Here is a 25,452-nt window from a genome sequence, read left to right as displayed (position 1 = left end):
GCTTTTCTCAGCCGTTGTTGCAGACAATTAGCCTCAGATTAATTGATATGCTTAACAGGTTAACCCATTTAGGCCTGAGGCCGATTCTAAAAACGCCTTCTAAACAGTTTTCTGAAAAACTAAATGTTGCTATATAGCAGCAACATCTAAATATGAGCATTTCAAACCTGGGTAAATATGGGAGAGGACTCAAGCATGTTCAACATGCTCACAATTTCACATAGATCTGCATGAAGAAATGCAGAAATGTGTGTAGGCAGATATTGAGTGGGGATTCCACACAACATTCTAACCATAGACTGTAAAAAGAAATGGACAAAGTTACGCCCCCAGACTCAACAGACCGTAAATGAAGCCTATTTTTCAAAGATTTAAAATCCACATCTTTCAATATCGAGTCATATCCTATGCGCACAGAAATGAATGCTATTGGTTGGGACCAGAGTGGGGTGGGGAATGAATGATATTGGTTGTGTAGCTTGTCAATCAAATCATCACAAGGTAGCCACGCCCCTCCGTCAGCATACCCTACTTTATCATACATTTTAAAATAAATGGGACCATAATCTATCAAAAGCATATCATGGTGAATGAAAGAAGACTTTAAACTAGCATATAGTATTTATGACAATGTTTATTAAAGGTAATAAAATCAAGTCTAAAGTTCGGCAAAAACCCACCCACTTGAATGGAGAAACATTCTTTCTGACACCAGTAGGGGTAAAACAGCAAAACTGCAGGCCATTCATATGAGGGGCCCTTGATTCTAACACAATGTGCAACAGGCATCGTGGCGTGAAGTGCATGACAACTACAGGACAGCAAGGTCATAACTAAAAGTTATTGTTGGAATATTTTCTATTATCCACCTAAGGCCTACTATACGTTATTGTATGATGAATAGCAAAAATGGCAGGTCTATATGCTCACAATGCGATGTCTGCATTGTGTACATTTTGTTTTTAGATTTATTTTCCTGTAATGAAATGCTATGCTATCAAAATAGGGATGAAATTATTTAAACACATGACTTTGTAAGTGGATTTTATATTCAAGGATGTATCTTTAGTGCAAGTATTGTCCACAGCCCAATGGTACCCTGCCTTTTATCCTCTGTCCGTCCTGGTCCTCTGGATCTGACCTTTAAACAGGAATTTATAGCTTTCAGGTGCATTAGTGTTTCTGTTTGGCAAGTAGTTAAACCTCCAATTCATCATGAAATATTTACTGACTTCCGTGGGCCTATTTGTTATAATTAGTAACGTTGTAAAGGGCACAATAATACAAAGAGACCACAATAGGCATAAAAAGGACTGTGTGCTGCATAAAGCAACCCCTTGCCCTCTGCCCATAAATCATCACAAAAAAAATCCAACAGTACCACAATGAAGTGCAAACTCCAGTCCAATCTCCCTCTATCTTGCAGATAATAAAACTAAGTCAGACGTTATATTCCTTGTGCTGGGAAGCATTAATATTTCAACAAACATGAATTTTTCACTTCATCCATCCAATAGTGCACAAGGGGTCGGAATTTCTACTGAACATAGCTTCAGTTGTCGCACGGCAGCCTTCGAGCCCAGTAGCATTGATGGCAATGAATGACCTTATCATGTCCCACAGGGTACTGTACCACTCTCTAAGTGACTGACTCAGTCTGGTGTGACACTGACGGTCACTGAAGGGGTCACACTTTCTTCTCTGGGAGGTTTTTATGAGAGTTTTTATGGGAGTTGGGAGAACAGCAACATCTTGTGAATATAAATGAGTAAATCCGAGTCTACTGTAGTTGAGGTGCATTGTCTGCTCTGACATAATGTAGAAAACTGTAATATAAGAGAAATGCAACCACAATGCTATCATAGTAAAATGTTGACAAAGGTTTGGTGTCTGCACTGAAGGTCACACTTTTTATGAAATACAACACTTGGTATCAAGTGATACTACAGGTCCATGATTGTCAAAATCATGGGGGTACGTGGATCAGTTTAGGGGGCATGTGAAATAAATCTGTGATTTACCTCAAACAGTCTAGTTGTTGAATAGCTGATGCCGATGGCACTGCAGTCTCAATACCAAAAATAAATGCATACACCCCTTACCTACTGTAGTCATAATGTAACAACTAAATATCACCACAATGTCTACTACTCTAATGTAAGGGACATTTTTCATAGAATATTATTAGTTTACAATGTAACTGACAGTGAGCAAGTCATGCTGGGTCATTAAACTGTGCTGGAATGCATTTTTCAAATGCTGCCTGAACAAAACCACGCCTACACAATCCATTAATTATGCTAAATAACAATCATCAAAAAGTGATAAATAGCCAACTAACTGGACAATCTGATCACCAGTGGTTTCATTTAAATGAGAATTATGTTGGTGACCGGATGCATGCAGGCGCACGGCACAGCATGAGTGAGGGTTGCATGCAGCCATATAAAAGCTGCAAGTGGCTAAATGTATATATTGTATGTATTGTGATAGAGGTATTATATCAGTATATCATAGTTTTGCAAGCTTGTTGCTCGCTCGCGCTCCCTCTCTGTCTCTCTCTAATAGTAATACAGTAAAGTGGATGTGTCTGGATATTTTGGATTTACAGTCATGGCAATAATACAGTTTGAATATGTGTGTGTGTACTTTTTGTTCATGCAGCAGAATTACAAAAAAATGTAAGCACTACAATGAGCTAACTGTGGGCCAGTGATTGTGGGGGTACTCAGCATAATGTCGAGTGTCTTAGGGGGGTATATGACTGTTCAAAGTTTAGGAACCACGTTTATGGGTCAACCAAATGCTAGTTAAGGCGCCAACAGACCGCGTCAAGAGCAGTTAATTTTATTCATTGCATAATAAGATAAAGGCCCACATTACTTATGCATGCTTCGGCTGTTTGTCTATACAACACACATTATAAATAATTTACACAATAGTTTTTCCTAATATCTCGAGGGCACACTGAGAAGTAGACAGTGAGCAGAGTTGCCAGATTTTGCGATAGAAATAAGCAACTAGGTCTATGAAAACAAGCCCATAAGAAGCGGCTTGGCCACATGAGCACTTTAAACATAATACTTTGGTTATTTTCTAAAGAAACTCTAGAAAAAAGGGAAACATTTTGAATATTTCTTTGAAACATTTTATCAAATCTGGTATGGGGTCCCTGGCACAAAATATTTTTAGATGGGGCAGTTGGTGGACAAATACAATTTGGGGGGCCTTTTTTGAGAACCACTGGTTTAAACAACATTAGGAAACAAGCCCAAACAAGCCCAAATAAGCAACTATACTTTAGAAACAAGCCCAAAAAACAGCAACCCGCAACTACCAATATTTACAAGCTACTTAACAGAAAAACAGTCGCTTAATAATAGGCAGACATGGCAACGCTGACAGTGAGCTGCGTTGTTTATGAGAGTTCACGTTGTCAGGCTATGCCATGGAGGAGGAGTCCCCTGAGCCTCTGGAACAGTCCGCTAGCCATGGTTTGTTTGTTTGAGAATATGAGGGAGAGGACAGGATGTGGCGCATCGACAAATGGACACACAAAAACAGACACACACACACACAGAGAGCAAAAAAAAACACATTTACCAGTACATACGCCCAATATTTACATACACGCATGTGCACACAAGGACGCATGCATGCACAAACACATTCACATACAGGCACAGAAAACAATTTCACAAAAATAATTGCATATGCACACAAGGATGCGTGCTTGTGCGTGCGCGCACACACACACACACACACACACACACACACACACACACACACACACACACACAGGTTCTGTGGTGCTGCAGAAGGTCCATTGTGCGTCTTGGCAAAGACCCTGGCAACCTGATGGAACAAGCTGTCAGTGTCTGGCCCTCAGACAACAAGACACCACAGATACCCTGCTACACCGCTCAGTATTCACAACAGACAGCTAGGGACACGCAGCAGAATATACTGTATGACTGGTGTAAAACTGAGCCTGTGCATGTACTGTATGTGCTGCAATGTCTTTATTAATTCAATGTCGTTTAACTTTCCATGGCCTGGGATTTAGGCTAAAAAGACAAAGATTGAGGGTGTGAAAACCCACCTTCTTTCACTTAATGACCTCAGATCAGGTCCCGTTGTGCATTCACTCGTGTGTCTACAATATGCCTGTCTCCCTCTCGATCATAACAAAAAATACCAGACACTGGTATTATAATATACAGAGCCAAGCAATGACTTGGTGCCAGGGAGATAACTGATAATGATCTAGCGTAGTCGAATCGCATTTTGCAGGGTAATAGCTCAGGTTGTTGTAGACTCATTTGTGAGTGGTGAGTGGTTCTGAATAAGACATACTCTGGTGACTCGAGCAAGGTCGGAGGTTTACAGCAGGTTTACAGCAGGCTTGCAGCCTTGCTGGGAGAGCATGACATATTTAATAACTTTATATTTTTCACAAATTTATAGTGGAAATAGCTGATCTACAAGCTCACAACGCGTTGTGAGCTTGTATATCTGCTATTTCCACTATTCTTTTGAAATGTTTGAAAATAAAAGAAAATCTTTCAACATGGAAACGATTATGACATTATGACGATTAAGATACATAATGATTGTGATTATCTTAAACTAGAGGTCCGGGCGGCCTACGGCCGCCCGAAACCCCCAGCCGCGCACGGGGCCCAGCGTGGGCGCGTGTATATATGGGATGAACATTTGGGAAAAAAAAAAAAAAAAAAAAAAAGTTGTAATGTAAAATTAAAAAAATTGAGAAAAAAATTGGGAAGAAATAATATTTTTTATGTTTCAGGGGGTCCGCGGACCCCCTGGTGGTCCGCGCCAAAGTCGTCGGATGAAAATCTCCAAACGGTAAAAAAAAAAAAAAAAAAAAAAAATCACAAAAAAAAATCATGCAGGTTCTTGCTTGTTTCTGGCGTGGCATCCCAACCTGGCATCCCAATGCCGGCGATGTGTACTTCCGGGTTGCATAATGATGACATCACTGTCGAATCCTTTGCTGTCATGAACCTAGCCTGGTGTGTTGACCAGTAATGATGACATCACTGGCTAATCCTTTGGTGTCATGAACCTAGCCTGGTGTGTGGAGCAGAGCAGAGCAACGTGCTCTTGTTGTTTTGGGGATTTTCAATGGCGGGCCGTCGTGTTGTGTTGGCCTCGGTGGTACGCACGGTAAGCGGTAGGAAGCTGCTTCCACTTCCGTTGTGTCCGACATTTGGTGAGTAGAATTAATTATGTTGCGAGGTGGGAACGGTGTAGTGAGGCATGGCAGGTGCCCTACGCGAAACGTAAATTCAGGCCGCCCGCCGTGGCGACAGTGTTGGCGACATGTGGTGTGACGGTGTTGTGTTTAGTCGATAACAGAGCTGTGGGGTGTGGACACCGAGGGCACGGAAGTTGCTCGCCATTTATATAGTTAGATAATTGCGATTAAGCGATTATGTAATAATTGTGACAGGCCTACACACACACACACGGGAACAATCTGTCTGTCTCTCTCTGTTTATGTCCATCACTCTCTCGATCACTTGTTCCATTTTTCTCCATCTCTAGTTCTACCTCTCTATAAAGCCAAAGTATTTATAGACCTGCCATGGGGTTGAGAGGGACACTAGTGTTTGAAATCCTCTTCACATACCTCAGTGGGGCCTTCAGCATTCTCACAGCCCGCATCAGCAGATTAAGCTTTTATGAGAAAATCCGTCAATACCACAGGAGCAAACAGACACACACACACACACACACACGCGCACACACACACACACACATTCGCATATAAACAAACAGCAGTATCTTGTTCTTACACATGAGCACGCACACACACGCACATAAATCCTAAGGGAATCAATCAGGGAAAATCAATCAGCCTTGAGAGTAGAGGACTATAGAAGACAGGGGGAGAGTGTGCGTGTGTGAGAGAGAATGAGTGAGGCAGAGAAAGAGGGAAAGAGACACAAAGGGGAGAAAGAAATCAAGGTAACAGACTCTTTACTCTCTTTCTACTTCACTCTCACGTAAGCGCGAGAGGACAGAGAGAGAAGCAGAGAAAGAATTTGATGCAGCTCTCCCTTTGGAGTTTCCATCTCCGCCTCGCTTCCGGAAAATAGCACTCTGAGTTACCGAGTGAGACCACACAGCCCCACACCTCCTCCTCCAAACCCCCCAGAGAATGGTGTTTGGTATTTCCCACAATACCGGCACCTCCGAGCTGAAAAGTACCACCCACTCCACTCCTGTGTGAAGAAACCGCTGACACAACACAGCATGTCTGATGTTACTGTTCGTTGTCAAGAGTGATACAAGCGGTCACTCGTACTCATCTTACGTGAGCACACATGGAGTAAACACTAGGCAAACAATGAATGAATGAGTGAAATGAAATCTGGAAAAAACGTGACAAGACACTTGTCCCTCTACCTGCTGGTCCTCTCACAACAGGGAAAACAAAAACATGTGAATAGTGTACTTGGAAAACAAGACCAAGAGTGTAAAAGCCCCATAACCGGCCCCTGGTGGCCATGCTGCACCTTACACCCAACTGTACCAAAGTGGTTTGAACCTACCAACATTGCCACCCTTAACCACTTAAACCCTATACTGTATACTTCCTAGTTGACTGCTCGATCCCCTCCAGTTGTCGCTCAACACTAAATCTCTTTGCCTAAAATGTTCGCCCCAGAACAAGTACACTGACTGCACATTTGCTAGAAAAGAAAAGTGGATGCTCTGTTTGAGAAGAGGTAGAATCAGGTGATCGAGTCAGGTGGTAATAAAGGACATGAAGTGACGTTCGTTGGCAGGTTTGTTAAATGGTATACAAGCAGAACAGAATAAAAACCTGAATAAAAAAAGAAGCTTGAAGCTTTGCTGAAGGTATTTATTTCCATCAGTGTTCTTCAGAGAATAAACAGGAATGCACAGAAATAAATGACGCAAGATGGTTAACTAGGACAGTAGACCTATTCTCACAATGGCCTCTCGCCATGGCACCAGTCCTTCAATCGTATGTGCAGCACTGTGTGCACATCCGCTGTCCACAGACCCTTGTGGCTACACAGCAAAGTAATGTACTGTATAATCAGGCCTATAGAGCCCGGCATTCTCTAGTGGGGATAAAGACAGATTTAAAAGAAAAAAAAGATGAGTGGAAGAATTGAGAGGGGGGTTTATTTTATATTGAATATTAACTCATAATGTTAACAAAAGCAAAGGCTTTAAAGTAAAAGTACCATAATTAAAAAGCTGCAAACTGCCTTTAGAACATTAAAAAACACAAGAAATGTTGGCCTAAGAGTGGCACTAAAGGAAAGGCCAAAATCAGTGGGGTTCTTCCTGCAATAGAAGTATTGGACAGATGGACACTTTGGTTGCCATCGACTCCTATCACTAGTGGGGCTACAACTCAGCACAACACAGAAGCTCTTGAAGCCTGTCTGAGAGTGTGAAGCTTTCCCAAACGTATTCCTTCACTTCAGAAAGCCCTAAGCTGTAAAAATCTGAGTTATCCTCCTTGAACAACTTGTGACAGAATTCATTAGAGCAGCTTCAGATTTGGTGAATCTGAGACAAATGTCTGCTCTCTGGCACAAGGCATGTGCCCTCTGTCTGTACGTGTGAGTGCTTCCTATACATTGAGTGTTGGCATAAGTTAGTTTCAGTCAAAAATAAACAACACGATTCCCCCAAAGGCCACATTTGCAGATTCAGCAAATCTCTTCCTTGTGAGAAATCAATTTCCAGTAAGTGTGACCTATGAACTTGAGATGAAGTTACCTGAGAATGCATTTCTAATCAGATTTCAGCCTTTAAGAAAAATAAATAAATAAAGACTATCTGTATAAGGAACCAATTTACTGAATTTTGTTAGAGGAAGGCTTGATGTCCTTGGAGAAGGTTCACTGATAAGCTTCCAGTGATTTTCTGTCCAGTATAAGGCTTAATCCAATGTCTGGGCAGTTGGCCAAACAAGACCCTGTGTAAATACAACATGGATTTGAAAATGTATCTTGTCCTTACAGATGTACACTAAAGATCCCAGTAATACCAAATATCTATATGATATCCCACGGCATGCACACACCGCACAGTGTTATACACACCTGACCACTGTACCGTTGCTGTCCGGCAGGAACCAGCTAACTCCATTTTTCCGCTTTTGCATTTTTTTTCCATAAATCAGTGCTATTGAACAGCCTTTACGTCTGTGTGTTGGTAAAAAAAAAATTGAACAAATGAAAAGTATTAAAAAGTGCTTCTGACCAAAGCAGCTAAATCCATTGGATCCTCAAACTTTCAGCTAACTTCAGCAAAGGGGGGTGGAGTTAGCTGGTTTTGCTGACTCCAGGCTCCACCCCCTTTTGACCTCCAACCTCATTGTGAGCTTGGAGGTCTATTCAGCTGTTCTAATCAATGATGAACAAAACCTCCTAACTCCATTTTCGTTTCGTTTTTTTTTTCATTTCCTGAAAAATGAACATTTTGGAGTTAGCTGGTTCCTGCCGGACAGCAGAGATACTCAACATGCTATACAAAAACCTATATTCCACACACAACAGACATTTGCTATCATATGTATGAGTGTACAGTAGCAGAGTAGCCGTTCCCGAAGACCAGAAGCTAATATGTGTCTGTCTGTCTGTGTGTTTCTATGTGCAGGGCGTTGCTGAAAATGAGCACTTGTGCTCAGCTACTACCCTGGGTAAATAAAAAAAAAAAAAATAATAAATAAAAAAAAAAAAAAAATCTCCTTGATAAGCGGTAGATTTTGGTTTTCCACCCAGGAGACCACAGTTGGTTTCATTCTTGGGGGTTATATAAGTGACAAATGCAAAGATGAACAACTTAAAGAACTGGACAATAATAACCCAACCCTAAAACCTACTTACTTCAATCTAGTTACTTCCTGGCTTTTAAACACTACCACATATGACTACAAATCAATATCGCAATTATTTCAAACCTTTGCCTCGATTACGATTTGAACGTTATTAAAAGTGAAAAAAGCAGATCTACAAGCTCACAACATAATACAAATAATAATAAAACTTTATTTATATTGCACCTGGGTTACAAAGTGCTTCACAAAGAAAACAAGAAAAGAAAACAGTAGACAAAACAGAACAAAGAAAGCAAAAACAATGCAGAAAACAATGCAGGAATGCACAAACCACTTTCATACCGGTGCAAGACCAGCGGAGATAGACTAGAACAATCGACTAGGAGTGGGCATTAAAAGCTAATCTATAAAAGTGGGTTTTAAGGAGGGATTTAAACCGGGGGACAGACTCAGTGAGCCTGATCTCCAGGGGCAGGGCATTCCAAAGTGGCATTCCAAACATGTCAAAATGAGACGCGTTGTGAGCTTGTAGATTGTCTAGTTTAACTATTTTTTATGCCACCATATACTGTATGCAAGTGTATAATACGGTGGTTAATCAGATTAAGTGGTTAATAAGACTTATCGGTTTAGTCGATAATAAAAAAATCTATATCTCGATTATTCAACTGACCGAAGAAAGTCACAGCCACCACAGAGGCTGTGACTTTGCCCTTGTTCATTGGGTTTGCAGCACAACAGTGATCATGACTTCATAAAATATTAAACAGGATGATGTAATGTCGGCCATAGACCATATAAGCATGCCAGGACAGTGCCGGCCTATGAAATGCACCATCAGGCTATAGTTACACCAAGAATGGATGAAAACAGACAGGGAATGTTCTTTGTCTAAATTAATTGTATCACACATGTTATTGTTTCTACATGCTAAGAAAACCATCACTTAAATACACATCAACAGCATGAGTGTTTCCCTTTAACTACATTGATTCCCTCAACTCTTAACGGCGATTAAGATGCCCAAGCCATCTAATCTTATTCTAAGCCAAACAGTAAATCTAAAACTTAGCTCTAATCCTTTTGGTCCATTTCAGCTCAGATGGGGCATCAGTCTGGTGCTCAAACCTGTACTGCTTTGGTTTGGCATGGGCGCATCCACATAGAATACTGTGCAGTTTGTCATAAAATGGCCATGTGTCGTTTATGTCAGAGGATTCTTCGCTTTTTCTCATCTTATCACATGTGTTAATTAAAGTACTTTTGTCAAAGTTTTTCTGTCATTTGACACAGCTCTGCAGTGCAGCCCTAATAAAGCCCCTTGTCTTCATATGAACTGCAAATTGGAGGAAAACCTTTGTGTTTCTGTGCATTGTAGCTGCATATCTCGAGAGGTGCAATGTTTTCTTCCTTGGACCAAACTACTCATTCTCATCCACTAGCCTACTAGTGTTACCAGCGGCCATCTTTCCGTCTATTCATTTTTTCGTCATAGTGCAATAGCATGTGATCTGTCTACGGCAAGCCTATAAGGCCAATACACAATGGAAAAGGGCGAAGCGAACCTGGAGCGTTCTGTGTTCTCAATGCACAGGTTAAGTGAACCGCAACATGGGCTTGAAGCGAACCATACTCAGACCACCTCCTGAGGAGGTCTGAATATGGTTCATTTCATAGGGGTCTGAGTTATTTTTGGAGTGTTTACATATGTACAAAAACTGGTGCCTTGTCACTATGAGTTTGTTTGGAGGGCTTAAACGGACCATGTATGAAAACATACTGTGGGTAAGAGGTTCACAGAATAGAAGGAATTTCCTGTGGCATGTGTTGCAGTGACAACAATACACTAACTCTATATACTAAGCTGACCATGGTCCTCCAGGAGTCCATACTTGGCCTCCTCCTTTTCCCCTCTAAACCGAAATGTCTTTCCGATAGCCGATTTACAAGCTCACAATGCATTGTCTTGCGACTTTCAGCTCAAATTGCGTTACGATGCGTTGAGAATGCCTGCCTATTATGACATACCCAGAATGCTACGGCATAGGTATAAGCAATTTATTTGTATTAAAATGAGTGTTAAATAGCTCTATCTTCCGATAACAATCATTGCCGTAAGTGTTTGTTCAGCAGTCTCCCTCTCTCTCTCGCTCTTTAGTAAACAGACTATACGTGTTCAGGTCAGGATACCAACTTCTTCATCCAAACATGAGAGAGAACCATAGAGTTAAAATAATAGCGAGGGCACCAGAAATCCCCCCCTTCCACTTGTATGGAGTTGCTCACCCAGCGCATAATCCCTTTTCACCCCTTCTTCAAGGTTGGGAAATGTGACTGGCGGGGTCTATTTGGGGCCTCTGTGACACGTTTTGCATCATGGAGGTGACGCATTTTGCATCACCTCCATGCGCAAGCTCGTGCACAAGCTCATGAGTCGAGCCCATTGGTTTTCGCTCGTTCATGTGTCGTGGGCGTAATAAGCTGCAGTACCTATGAACGGCCAGCATGTCCAATGTGCTTCAATGCAACCTCTCGGTTCTGGGGGCTTGGAGAGAACCCATACACGATACAGGAAGTGAAATTGAGAGTGAAAAAAAAAAGCAGACAAAATTGGAACTGGAACACTTTGGACTGAAAAGTATATTTGTGGGGTTCTCGCTCCTAATTGGATAAAATTGGTACTCCATCCTGAAAATGAATTTTCTGTTTACTAAAGAGCTGGCGAGATGGGGAGACCCCTGCTACTGAACAACCACTCTATAGCAATGATTACTATCAGAATATAGAGCTTTAACTTTTTAACAAATATCACTTACACCCCCTTAAAACAATGAAAACAGAATTAACTAGCAACAAAGTACAGGGGCATATAGGATGCAGGCCTACATTCAGATGGCAGACTATACACACACAACATACAGCCAATACAGTACAGAGCTCCACTCACCACTGGACTCTCCATGATGCCTTTAAGGAAGATAAGATCCAGGTCATTGGCTGTTGTGGAACTGGTGCTGTCACTCAGAGTATCCAGGACCTGGTGCATGGCTACACACACACACACACACACACACACACACACACACACACACACACACACACACACACACACACACACACACACACACACACACACACACACACACACACACACACACACACACACACACACACACACACACACACACACACACACACACACACACACACACACACACACACACACACACACACACAAAACAGCAAGAAGAGAAAGAAAAGAGAGGACATAATACAGTAGTGTATTATATTTTGCGTAGATTGTACGTTTTTCATGGTAAACAGACTGAACGGATGAGTTTAAAGAGAGAGGAGGATAGATGAGTTTGTAGCAGAGGAAAACAGTTGGAGGAGGCTAGAAAGCACTGAAGCAGGATAAAGAGCATGAGAGAGAGAGCGAGAGAGAGAGAGAGAGCAGGAATAGAGTGGAAAGTGAGAGATGGATTTTTCACATGATCCTTTACCAAGCAATTTCACCTCTGTCATTCACTCCTCTCTGAAGTCGGTATCTTTCCCTCCAAACTCAGTAAGCTGCACTCCCACACACACACGACAAACAGAAGCAGTCATACACACATGCATACTATACTTTTTACAATTTCCATTGACTACACACTCCTTAATTTCAGCACATTTCTTGCCTAATATTACTTTAACCTTAGTATAAGCCTCAATCTAAACTCAATCCAGAAGCCCCTTAAAAAGTGAGGACCAGGAAAATGCAGTCACATTTCCCAATTTTTAACACAGCCACACACAGTAATTATTTTTGCTGTGTGCAATTGGAATGAAGATGACATGTGAGCAGAGAAATGTATTTTTCTGCACCATCAGCAAAATGGTTGGGAGGTAGCTAATACTAATGCGAAGGATTGTATTGGGTGTAATGACAGATAATATTTATTTTCTGCTTTCTTCTATTTGCATTCCAGAGATGTTTGCATAGCACCAGAATATTGTGTCTTGGAGGCCTTCTGGAACTTGATTAGGTTATTGAAACAGTCAACGATGCTGTTTCACTTTTGTTTCCACTCCATTGCACAGCAGTCAATGGCTCGCCTGTAAAGGAGGCGCACGCGCACACACGCACACACACACACACACACACACACGTATCTCTGGGAGGTGCAGTCAAACTGCCAAGGCAGAAACATCACTCAACACAATGACAAATCTATCAGCAGAGGTAAATGACGTCAGTGATTCGGTTCAAAGCATCTCTCTGCCAGCTTCCTAAATGCCGCATTAATGTAGTGAGCACACCGACATTACTTAACAAAAGCCACTAATCACAGCCTGGTTGATTGACAGAAGAGTTGGCATTTAGGCACGCATAACAGTCTTCCGCAGTAATTAAATTTGATTGACACCGAGTCTAATAACACAACAACAGGCCTTACATTTACATAAAAAAGAAAGATTGGTGGGCCATCAGGGGTCGGCCAAATACTTACTTCACTGTAAGTCTTGTGCCCTAATATGGGCATGATGGCACACTTAGAGACGATTGGTCCAATTAGAGAGTGGTTAATCAGTTTCAGCTCCATTAGGGGGCTGCGCCAGAGCAGGAGCCTGCTTATGCTTACACTTAATAACCTTTTTTTATTCATAGTTAAGCATGGAAACGTGCTTAATAACCACTTTTTAAAACAACTTTAACCCTGGGCATGTAGGCAAAAGGCAAAGATTTTCAAAAATGTTCAATACAAAAACATATACGCACTGTGTGTGTATGTATGTATGTATGTATGTATGTATGTATGTATATATAAAATGTTAAGATCTACAAGCTCACAACACATTGTGGTGTGACATGTAAGTGTGAGCTTGCAGATCTGCTCATTTCAGCAGATCTGTGTGTTTTTAAGTGTTGTTTCCTCTTCAGAGTTCATATCAGGAGAGATACATCAAGATGCATCAAGAAGTTGGCTAGATAAAGTAGGAATTTGACAGTTAGTGATTCATTGCAGGCTGAAAAATGATATACAGTACTGTCTGTACCATGACCTCTAGTCAGTCCTAATACTGTCTGTACCAAGTCCTCTAGTCAGTCCTAATACTGTCTGCATTGTTGTTACATATAACTTGTGGCTCCTGCCTGATTGTGTAGACCCACTGTCAGTGGGTCTACGCCTGTTAAATAAAGGACACTGTGTCCCCCCACTATTCAGTCCAGCAAAAAAAAACAAAAAAACAGTCCAGTCCCCCGCACCTCGCGACCACCGCGAGCGCGAGGTGGGGGGACCCAGGCTGGGTGGGTCCCCCCACCGCCTTCCTTCTACCTTCCTTATTCCTAAATAAAGTGCTTATTTTTGTTTAAATGATATGTGTCATGGAAATGGAGTGCTTCTAATTTTCATTGTGTGTGTGAAAAATTTGAAGCACCCGGGAAAAAAACGCGCGCGTTCATGTGTCCCTGATGTGTCCCCCCGAGGTCATATTCCATTCCAGCGCCTCTGCCCACTGTACACCCATATGTTACAGGGCTGCAACTACTGTATCAATTCATTTCTTATATATTATGCTATCGATCACTTTTTCGATTAATCAAATAATTGAGAAGCAAACACACACACACACACACACACACACACACACACACACACACACACACACACACACACACACACACACACACACACACACACACACACACACACACACACACAGTATATCAACAAATCAATGAACAACTTAAGCATTATTTTATACTTTGTCACACAACGGTGTCCTGGAAAAATACTGAAAACTGAAAATAGCATCAATCAAGCAGTGTTGTGAGCTACTTTTATGTTGTATTTTTTACTTAACGCCTATAATGACATGCCCGAAATAAGGATAGATTATTAATCAATTATTTATTTTTAAATGATTGATTATCGATTATTTTTTGTAATTAGGGTTGTCCGATATTGGCTTTTTTACCGATAACCGATATACCGATATTGTCCAACTCTTAATTACCGATACCGATATCAACCGATACCGATATATGCGGGGATTATTGTGATTAGGGTAAGCTCAAATTTCATATCACACACACCATATACAGTAAGAACTCCTGTAACTTATTTATAAAGCAAAAAAAAAAAAAAAAAAAAAAAAAAAATTTTTTTTCCCAAAAACCGATACCGATATTTTCCCGATATCAATTTTTATGCTAATATCGGCCGATAATATCGGGAGGCCGATAATATCGGACATCCCTATTTGTAATCAATTGAATCGATTAGCTGTTGCACCCGTTGCACCCGTAATACAGTAGTACAGTAGTTCGCAGGCCTAAAACCAAGGGGCCTAATAGGATAAAGGAGAGGACAGCGTTCTAAAACCCCTCTGGAAGCCAGAAGTGGAGTCAGCTGGAGCTAGGTGGATAAGAGTATGAACAAACCCTTTGAATTGCTGTGACCTTTGTCAAATAAACATTTTCAACAACATAAAACAAAAGCTTTCACCAGTTGCACCCTGATCTTTTTGTTGTTCTTTTTTTTGTCTAGGTATCTAAAGGGCAGCAGGTTTCTGGGAGGGAAGAGTGGGTTGTCACTGTCAGTGACGCCTCTCATGTTGTGTACTTAGGCTACAATGATGCCTCTGACTGTTCCTTCAGCACAAAGCCTTGTCAAAACCAGGACATGATATAAAGGTAGGGTAAGTGATTTGCTTTGGTTAAAGTAAGTGTTAAATAGCTATATATTCTGATAGTACTCATTGCTATAGAGTGTTTGTTCAGTATTAGGAGTCTCCTTGTCTCTCCACCTCTCTATTAAACAGAAAAGGCATTTTCGTTTCAGTTTCAGTTTCATTTCTAATTTTATCCAACCAGGACAGAGAACTCAATCAGGCTACAGATTAAACAAGTGAAATTGGAAGTGATGACACTAAGAAATGAGCAGGCAAAATCGGAACTGGAACACTATACAAATTAAGCTTAAAAAATTGTACTTTCTCCTGATTGGCTGAGATTTTGACACCTACCGAAAAAATGTATTTTCTGTTTATTAAAGAGCTGGAGAGACAGGGAGACATCTGTTACTGAAAAAACACTCTATAGCAATGATTACTATCAGAATATAGTAATTTAACCTTTTAACAAAATACTTTTTGTTTTAACCAAAAAATATCACTTACCCTACCTTTAACAATGCGATCCCTAGCCAGATTTCATTTATTTTTCCCATAGGGTTTTTCAATTTATGCAGAAAATTACATGAGATTAAAAGAGTTCCACGTTTTGTTCGATGACATGAATTGCACCTGCAACTACCTCAACTGTGAAGTTTGAAGCGGTTATTGTGCTTTTTAACGTTTTTTTACCATGAGTCTTATGTTAAGTCTATACCTCTCTCCCTGGCTTGTGCACAGTGCTCCATTACTGTACTTTTTACACACACACTTCATATTTCAGCAGTGTTTCAGAACTGAAGTGGGTTCAACAGTCAGATAATGTAGCCTGTTCACCAAAATAATCATCTCTATGGAGCTGTAAAGTCTTCTCTTGAGTTTCAGGTGGACAACAGTAAATATGTTCCAATGCAGACTCAGGTTGGCCTCTCTCATGTGGCAGTTTCAGCTAGAGCCTGACCAATGCCAGAAATTCTGGTCCGATGCCGATCCCGATTTTGGAGAGTCCTACACTACCGATAACCAATATGTTGACCGATATTTTGTCAAAAAGTACAAAGTCAACTCTAATCAATTTGAAAAAACTTTTAATTTAAGTTAAAAAACAAAAAAAACACTCAAACATAGCCAATCTACAAGCTCACAACGCGTTGCAAAGCGTACAAGTTTTGACAGGGACAAACTTGTAGTAGATATTACACTGTAGCTATTTTTTAAAAGGTTTTGGAAACGTTTTTAAAACCTTTCACAATTTTGCCTATAATGACATGGGGACGGCAGGTTAATTGTGGTAAAAAAAATCAAGACACATCAGCTGCATAATTACTGATACAGACTTTTTCACAAATGTCAAATAATGATCAGCCGAACTAATTGGTCTGGCTCTAGTTAAAATATAATAAAAGCTTTAGTCACTAGAGTCATGAACCACTAGTCTAGTGGTTCATTTAAAAGGAAAGGTATATGAAAGGTAGATGATGGTTTTTGTATTGAGTCTTGAGAAGTGGCACAATCTGCACACACAAATATATATATATATATATACAAACATAAATCTGAATGCATAGTACACATCGACTCATGCAGCGCAAACACACACATGGGCGCACACTCTCGAGCATGCCCATAAACACACACACACACACACACACACACAAAATGTCACTAAGGACAGGGACAAAAAATATAGTTCTGCTAATTCTCAAGTTATCAGTTACCCCATCACTTCTCTTTAAACACCTGCAAGAATAAAATATCTCCCAGGGAACACGGGTGAACAATGGAGACATAAATCATCTGCACTGCACACGGAGACACATCCCAGCCCTGGTCTGGTTGTCAAACATGAAGAATAAAGATACCGTCCTGGCCGTGGTTTCTGCTGATGAAAGGAAAGGCTATAAGGAAAAGCAGCCAGGAAGGGTGGAAGAAAGAGTTCCTTTGTAATTAATGAGTGTATACGTCAACACTAAAGAGATTTTCCACTGCGAATTTATTTTATGCATTAACTGATGCATCATAGACTTATGTTATTGTATTGTACGATATATTATTATTATTATATTATTATTTTGATGGAAATCCATAGTATATTCATTAATCAATATTGTGGTTGAGTGTCATGGTCAACTGTCAACCTGTCAGTGTCAACATCTTTTTCATTTGAAAATAGGGCTTCTACACAAAGTAAAAATATCCTTTCAATAGCTCTATCCCCCCACATACCGCCTCTCTTTCTGTCTTTGTCAGTCTCACTCAAAAATAGTAATTACGCCTCATGTCGTTCTCCCTCTTGTCGCTCCCTGTCTGTTGGTTTCTCTCTAAACAAATAATTAGACGAGTGTCTTCCATGAGGCCTTGTTATCTTTCTGTTCTACCACTGTTCTCCCGTCAGATCAGTAAGGAAACGTTGTCAGATTTGTGCCCGGTGGAGCACATCAAACAACCAAACTCGTCTTACAGGTCTTGCGTAATTCTGTTTAATCACACTGCAGACCCACACACATGTAGTTGTTACTCGCTCTGTGTCTTCCCCAGAACCGACGAGACACACATGAAGGTTTGTTCACTAGACTCCCCGGAGAGAGCTCGACTTTCTCCTCGCTTTTGCTTCTTTCTTTTTTCTCTCGTTATTGTTACGAAATGGCTCAGTAGGTGGGTAGCTGTCTATAAGAGTGTCTGTGCCTGTCCATCTCCATACATTTTCCAATGGGCTCCGATCGGTCTGAAACCTTGCCACGATTTCATAAAGTACGTAACTGAGGCTGTAACGCCTCAATTTCCCTTCGGGGATTAATAAGGTATATCTCACCTCAACGTCATAGATATGTCATAGACAACTGACGTAACAGGCTGGCCACATTTTCTTCTTCCTGTTTTGTTTTATTGTGGTTTTCTGTCTCTTACATCACTTGTTCATCGTTTCTTCCAACAAGGTGCCGCTGTCTGGGGGTGATTCTATGCTCACTTCAGAACAGGCTTCAGAATGTGTTCTGAGGTTTCTCAAACCCGTTCTGAAGTGTGTGCTGGGGGTGTGAAGGTCAGAAAGTTCCACTATCTTTTTTTCCACACACACATCTTTTTGTTCCATTTCTTATATCTCTTGGCCTTTCTCAACCTCCCTCTAAATCAATTCCCAGTCAGGTTCAACATCTCTGACAGCAGAAGCCTCCTAAATATCAAGGATGCCTTACCGTGACTTTAGATTAAAGCTTCTAGCGCCTTGCCGTTGCCTGGTGGTCACGAAGAGGTCATGAGAAAGGTGTGATAGGGATAATGAATAATACCCCATTTATTCTGTGCTGTCTGTTCACTACGTCTTGTCTGGGGATGTTGTATTATTCACTGAGATTATTAAAAACTCCAACTTTTCCTCCCTATCCTCCTAGGACACAAAAAGATAGGATTAGTTTCTCTCATTTTCACTCTGTCCCATACAAAGCACGAGGAGATCTGCCAGCCAGGTCTTAAGTTCACAGAGGAAGAGACCTGGATCTCACCTCATAATGTATAACTTATTGCTCCCCATCTCTGTTTTTTCTTTCTTTTTGAAGTGTTGAGTGTAAATCCTTTACACTCCCTACGCAGCAGTCAAAGCTACTCCTCTCTCCCCACTTCCATGTACTTCGAAACAAAGTTGCATAGCACGGACCAAAGCCACATTTTTGTTGGACTAGATTATTTACAACTTTCTTTTGCCTCATTTCACCTGGAAGGCAGCATGTATTCTAGTCTGCTGGTTTCATGCTCTGGAACTCGGGCGCAATGGCATTATTCACCTCAGTGCATTTCAATCCCCTATGTTCCACGCTGCAACTTGACACTGTCAGAGGTCTCCATTTAGCACCGATTGTACTGTAAAGAGCACAATGAAGGGTTCAGGTGTGCACCATGCGGAACAATAGTCTGGCACACCGCAAAATCCTGAGTGTTAATTTAACCACTTAAACCCAACACGTTGTTGAACGGGGTCCCTCTGGGCTCTATTCGAACTTAGTGTGTTTTCCGTTTTCGCTCTATATTAAATATCTGCGCCAAAAATGTGTCCGCTTGCAGATCTACTATTTTCTGCAAATGTTTCCCCAGAATTGGGAATTGTGGTTGACTCCCTGTTAAATTAACACTCAGGATTTTTCTGTGTATAGGACATAGGACTCTACTGTACCTGAACTCCGCCAAAAGAAACACGTCCAAAAGAACATTGACTACAGCAACTTTCAAATCACGAGGGGCTTTATTTTTTCATAAAGTAAAGGTGTTCTACAGAACTCTGGGTTTGTGCCGAATCTCTGGAACAATAAATCAAATTGCATGTTGGAACAAAATATTTTACTGTATTCAAAATTAGCAATATCATCTTATATTTTGGAACAATGGACATTTCTTTCCATTCGCTGAACCAGAAATTATCCAGAAAAAGCTGTGTGTGCATGCATCAGATTCTCACATTTGCAACATTCAGCAGGAAAAGAAATTTGCAACACAAGTTTTTTGTCAATATCATGTGATTACCATATGATTGTAAAACTATCAACAGTGGTCTCTGGTGTACACAAGTGAACAAGCCCTGGTACAAGGCACACGCTGTACAGAGCATACTCTACTAGCAAACTAGAGAACAAATGTCTTTTCGTGCTTGAGTAGGTTTTATTTTCAGAGACAAATGCAGTGTGGCAGGGACAGGGACAGCAGCCAAACTAACACGGTAGATGTGAACAGAATGGGAATTGTTACAAACTTCAAAATTCCAAAGATGAGACAAGATGGTGCTTATTAAATTCAATTATTAAACAGTAAAATCCTATGTACTTTGTCATACGATGAATAGTGAAAATAGACAATTGTTGAAGTTATTTAACTTTTTTTTGTGCCTATAATGACTTAGGAACTGCAGCAGAATTGTCTCCCCTTCTGGCTCCCAGAGTGATTTTAGAACCACAATAGGGGCCCAAAATAGAGACGCCAGGTAAAAGCGGTTATATAAGCGAACTGACATGGGAAAAAGCACCAACCAAAACCAAAAATATAGTGAACCTTTATTTACAGAATCACTTGATGGCTGTCAGCAAGATGTCAGTCACATATAACAGCAATAATAAAAGGCAGCCCACTTTCACTGCCTTACTTTGTTTGACCTCAGTCGGAGCTCAAACATTACCTATGTCTGTAAGCCTACCATCTCTCTTCACCTCCAGACAGTGGGGCATACTGTACTGCATGTAATTACAAGGCAACCTTGACAATAAGGGCAGCATTCCCCTTTTGTAGTCTTGTCCAGGTCTAAGACCACTTCCAAAGAGAGCGTCAATTAAACTCAATGTCAAGGGCGCAACCAAAACAATCTCAGCTGTTATCGTTTGTGGCTGGAGAGCACAACAGGGAACACAGAGCTCTTAGGTAGCACTTAGCGGAGGCTGTCCTGTTGCTATGGAGCTGTGGTTAGGAAGAGCGAAGGAAAGGATGGGGAGGGAAGATGTGATGAGGGTAGAGTGGTAAATGGGAGAATTGCAACAGTTAAGGTCCTTTCACACCGGGATGTTTGATTCGTAGTTACTGCTGTTTGTGTGATGAGTACATGCACACAGAACACAAATATTACGTGGCCATAAAGCGACGTAATTACTTTGCGAAACAACATAGATTGTTTCAACTTGTATGAATGAGGCATCACCAAATTAATAGTTTAATGATTCAGGATTCAAGAGATTTATTGTCACATGCATGTACGGGTACATGCATTGTGAAACACAGCAGGTTGGGGTGCTCCATAATACAGCACCCCAACCCCAACCACAATGTGAAAGATTCAGGATGCATTTTTGCATTGTTTATTCGTCACGCTCCTGGGGTGTTAGGACCTGAAATCAAACCAAATGGTTTAAATGATTATTTAAAAAAATCATTGATTATACTAAAATAACAAATGTTTTATGCACATTGTGAGGTTGTAGATCGTCTATTTCACTATTTTATGACGAAGTATAAAAAAGACTAATTGATTCATTATACACATTGATTTGTAAAACAAAACCCATAAAAAACGAGCTTCTCAATTATTCGAGTAATTGAAAAAGTTATCTATAGAATAATCGCTAAGAAAATTATCAATATTTCCAGCCCTAACGAGAGGATGGAATTAGAAAGAAGGAAGGGAGACAGGAGAGACAAGAGGGGGTTGACTTGCTGCTATTGGAGAGTGGATCGTCACAGATTCGGGGTCACGAAAGAGAAACAAAGAGGTTGGCTAATGTCTATCAACACGTGCCCAGTTTTTGACTATCAATGTAAGAGCGTGAGCCAAGACAGAGATGCTCTTTGGATATTAAAAGGCCAGTGAAGGACAACTGCAGCAAACAGCTACTGTTTCTCTGTGATACATTTTCTTCACTAGTAATTTTTTGTAAAGTCGTCATTCCAACTTCTGTCCATGTTCTCATTATTTCTTTTTACAGGAGCTGGTTCATATTGTTCTCATCATTGTAAGCACAGCTGTTTCCTTTAAGCGTCTTTAAAACCCCCACAAAGACCGACTCACACAGATTTCCCACAGTAAAGTCTGGTGTGTTCATTTAACTGTTGAGGGTTGAAATATTTATCCTTACGGATTCATTTAACAGTACAGAGTTAAATTAACACTCCAAAGTTTACTGTGAAAACGGCCAAATCCCCCTCTGTACAACGGGAGACTCAACACATTGAGATTTTTGACAGACACGCAATGAAACTCTCAGGAGACTGCAGTAAGAATTTGATTATATTCTATGCTCTCCAGCAAGATACTGTATAATTACTGTCAGTCCCTTAGGTGAGGGGAAATGGGTGTCCAAGACAATGGTGGAGAATTATCATGGAATGGAACACACTCCTTGGTGGTTTGCACCAGAGCAGATTAAACATTTCACAGTATGCGTTTAATTATGAGCTATCCCTATATGGCCTCTTCGACTCTTTCTGTCTCAAAGCCCTTGTGCAGGGTATTCAACTGAATAGATTTCATTCATTCATTCTCCCATTCAGGCAATGCATTCCGTATAGGACGTCATTTTTACCAGAATTGTACATGTAGAATTTATATCGTTGCTGTCGGGCAGAAGCCTTGTATCTACATTTCTTTTTTTTAATGTTTTTTCATAAATTAATGCTATTGGTCAATGGTCATCCATTAACCACTTAAGTCCTATTTTGTAAAACGTGAAATGAATCTACAAGCTGCATTTTTGCCTATAATGACATGCTCAAAATAGGGACGCCAGTCCTACTGCGTAACATTCTATACCGATTTATGCTGCAGGGTATTAGCTTCAGAGGATATATAAGAAAACAATGTGTTGTCAGAAACAGTATTTATTAACTGTAACATCCATAAATAAATATATTTCCGGTACATTTATGGTGCCTACAGTACGTGTCTGACACTCGTCAACAAAAATAATGGCTATTGTGAAAGATATACCAGTGAAAGATTATATCAATTTAATTGAAACATTTACACAGAATGACTTTGTGTCTGTCTGTGGGTATTTGTCTCGCCTCCTGGACGACCAGAGGTCTGGAGGTGGGTTGGTGAGATTGGGATTACACTTTCCTTGTGTCTGTCTGCCTGTGGCGACCAATAAAACCATTGTTATGGTCTAGGTGTTGTAGTGTCCCTGAGCAAGACGCTTAACCCTTAACTGCTCCCTGAGGTGCTGCCCTCGTAGAGCCCACTGCTCCCGATATGAACTTTTTTTTTTCTGTGGCAGACCTGGGTTGATTCGGACAAAAAAGGTGAGGGGCGTCCTCGTGGAAAAACTTAAACTGTAGCAGGACCTTGAAGTCGAGCGAGCACACTGCACTGGGAAACCAGTAGCAGCAGAGACAAAAATGTCAGAGGGACCAAAATCTACATGAATGAAGATTACACTGATGCAGTCTGAATGGAGATGAAATAACTACTCCCACACTTGAGGGAGGCACGGGAGAGAGATGAAATTGCCTTTCTGGGGAACGAAAAACTTTTTTTGTTTTACTTGTACTTCATTTTCTCTTCAGGTTCTCTCTTTAGCACACAAAAAGCCTAAAACAGTACAGGCACAAAAAGGACAAAGAAGTGTAAAATAAAGATTAAAAAAAGACCAGAAAGGTAAAATAAAAATCTAATAAAACTAAACAAAAATACAGAGAGGTTATGAAAATATCAGCTAACTGTGGACCTGTAGGACACACCAGAGATACATACTGCAGCACAAAACACAACGTACATCAGGTCAACCACTACTACCACAAAATAGAATGAAATAATGAGCCATTTACATCACGTCCGGTGTGCAGCTCAAGATTTTAGGGAAGGTAGGGATTTTACGGACCATGTCTTTATGACTCTAAACAACTGTTGTTCTTCATTATAGAGTTCTAAGAGGTTAGAGGCAGCTCCCTCCATAGATAGTCTCTAGGAATGTTTGTAAACATAGTCCATCATTCAGCTGATCTGCATCCTTCCAGTTTGTTGCAATCATTCTTTTAGCAGTCATAACGACACACTTGATAATTTGCCCCCGCGATGGCATCCCAAAGCCACCTAAGGACATTTGAACTTCTTAGAGGTGTGCTGAGGTTATGTTTTTATCTGTGAACTCATGACGTGACTGTCACATACTATTAATCTGCCAAAAGACGGGTTGTTGGCGGTCGGGTGTTAATTTGCCTGCCCACTACCACGGAGGTGGTGGGTTCAAATCCACTGTGGTGCATCAGATTTTGAGTGTGTCTACACAAACACAATTGGCCCGTGTTCAAGGGAGGGAAGCCAGACGGGGAGGGTGATCATTGTCACTGCACGTAATCCTACAGTCTGTAGGATTACGGGCACCTGCCAGCAGGGAGTGTTGGGTGGGAGGAGTAGGGCGAAGGCTCTACGCCCTCCCGGTGGGGGCTCCTCACTGGTAGGTGAGTCAGCAGGATACAACAGCAGTCAACAACACAGAAATGTGTGCAGGTATGGAAACAATTGGCATAACGACTATATTGGGGAGAATAAGGAGTAAAGGAAAAACAAGAAATGACTAAAGTCATAATTTAGCCGCGAGCGGCAGGCTTTTTTTGCCCCAATCTGCCGTTGAGAAATTGAAATTTAAAAAAAAAATGAAAAAAAAAAACTTTTTGAAAAAACATTAAAAAAAAAAAAAAACTTTAAAAAAAATATATATGTCCTTTTGAATATGATTTGACATTCATATTATTAGCAGCTGTATTGTGTGTGTGTCCCCCCCCAACTACTCAAGTTAAAGTATCAATACTGCAATGTAGAAGAACTCTGCCAAAAAATGGCATACCTCAATATGACATTTTGCGGCTATATTATGACTTTGTCATGTCTTGTTTTTGTATAGTGCTGTAACATGTTATGGCCTAATCACTGTCATTCAAGCATAAATGTCTTAACATTAAAATAAAAATAAGTAACCGGTATAGGACTAGGCTACCTATTGTGGTACAAAACAAGTCCTTCTGCAGTGAATTACAACATTAGGATTGTGCAGAATTCAAGAAGCTTTATTTGTTACTGACTCATAAAGATACAAGCAGCGAAATGTTGTTGGAACTTGTACCACAGATGGTTCTACATATAATTGATATAATGAAGAAAAGAAAATATTAAGCAAGAAAATAAAATGGACAATAATAACTAAATAAAAATAGCCTACAGATATATACAGTTTTAGGAATACTCTGGGACTTGTCTTAGACAGGCATGTCATCAGTGGTGTAAAGTAACTACATGTACTCAAGTACTGTATTTAAGTACAATTTTGAGGTATTTTTCACTTTACTGTGGTATTTCCAGTTTTCAGTACTTGTACTTCTACTCCACTACATCTCAGAGGCAAATATTGTACTTTTGCTCCACTACAATTATTTGAAAACTTGAGTTACTAGTTACTTTGCAGATATAAATTATT

The 25,452-nt window shown here is 40.6% G+C and overlaps 1 protein-coding gene across 5 annotated transcripts in view; it reads right to left on the bottom strand.

Moving 5' to 3' along the window:
- mpp2b (MAGUK p55 scaffold protein 2b) overlaps positions 1-25,452 on the bottom strand; it is a 71,334-nt gene that overhangs the window by 19,030 nt on the left and 26,852 nt on the right. For 2 of the 5 annotated variants that reach the window (XM_084078754.1, XM_084078752.1), the window contains one exon: positions 11,802-11,902. The exons of 1 other annotated variant lie outside the window; for it this stretch is intronic. In XM_084078754.1, the coding sequence (XP_083934880.1) occupies positions 11,802-11,902 (101 nt within the window). The remainder of the gene's footprint in view (positions 1-11,801; positions 11,903-25,452) is intronic. 2 more of the 5 variants (XM_084078753.1, XM_084078751.1) reach the window with 1 other exon arrangement.

Source organism: Gymnoscopelus microlampas, assembly GCF_963454915.1.
Source record: "Gymnoscopelus microlampas genome assembly, chromosome: 14".
NCBI lineage: Eukaryota > Metazoa > Chordata > Actinopteri > Myctophiformes > Myctophidae > Gymnoscopelus > Gymnoscopelus microlampas.
Note: the sequence above shows the minus strand (reverse complement) of the source record. Positions and strands in the feature narration are given on the sequence as shown.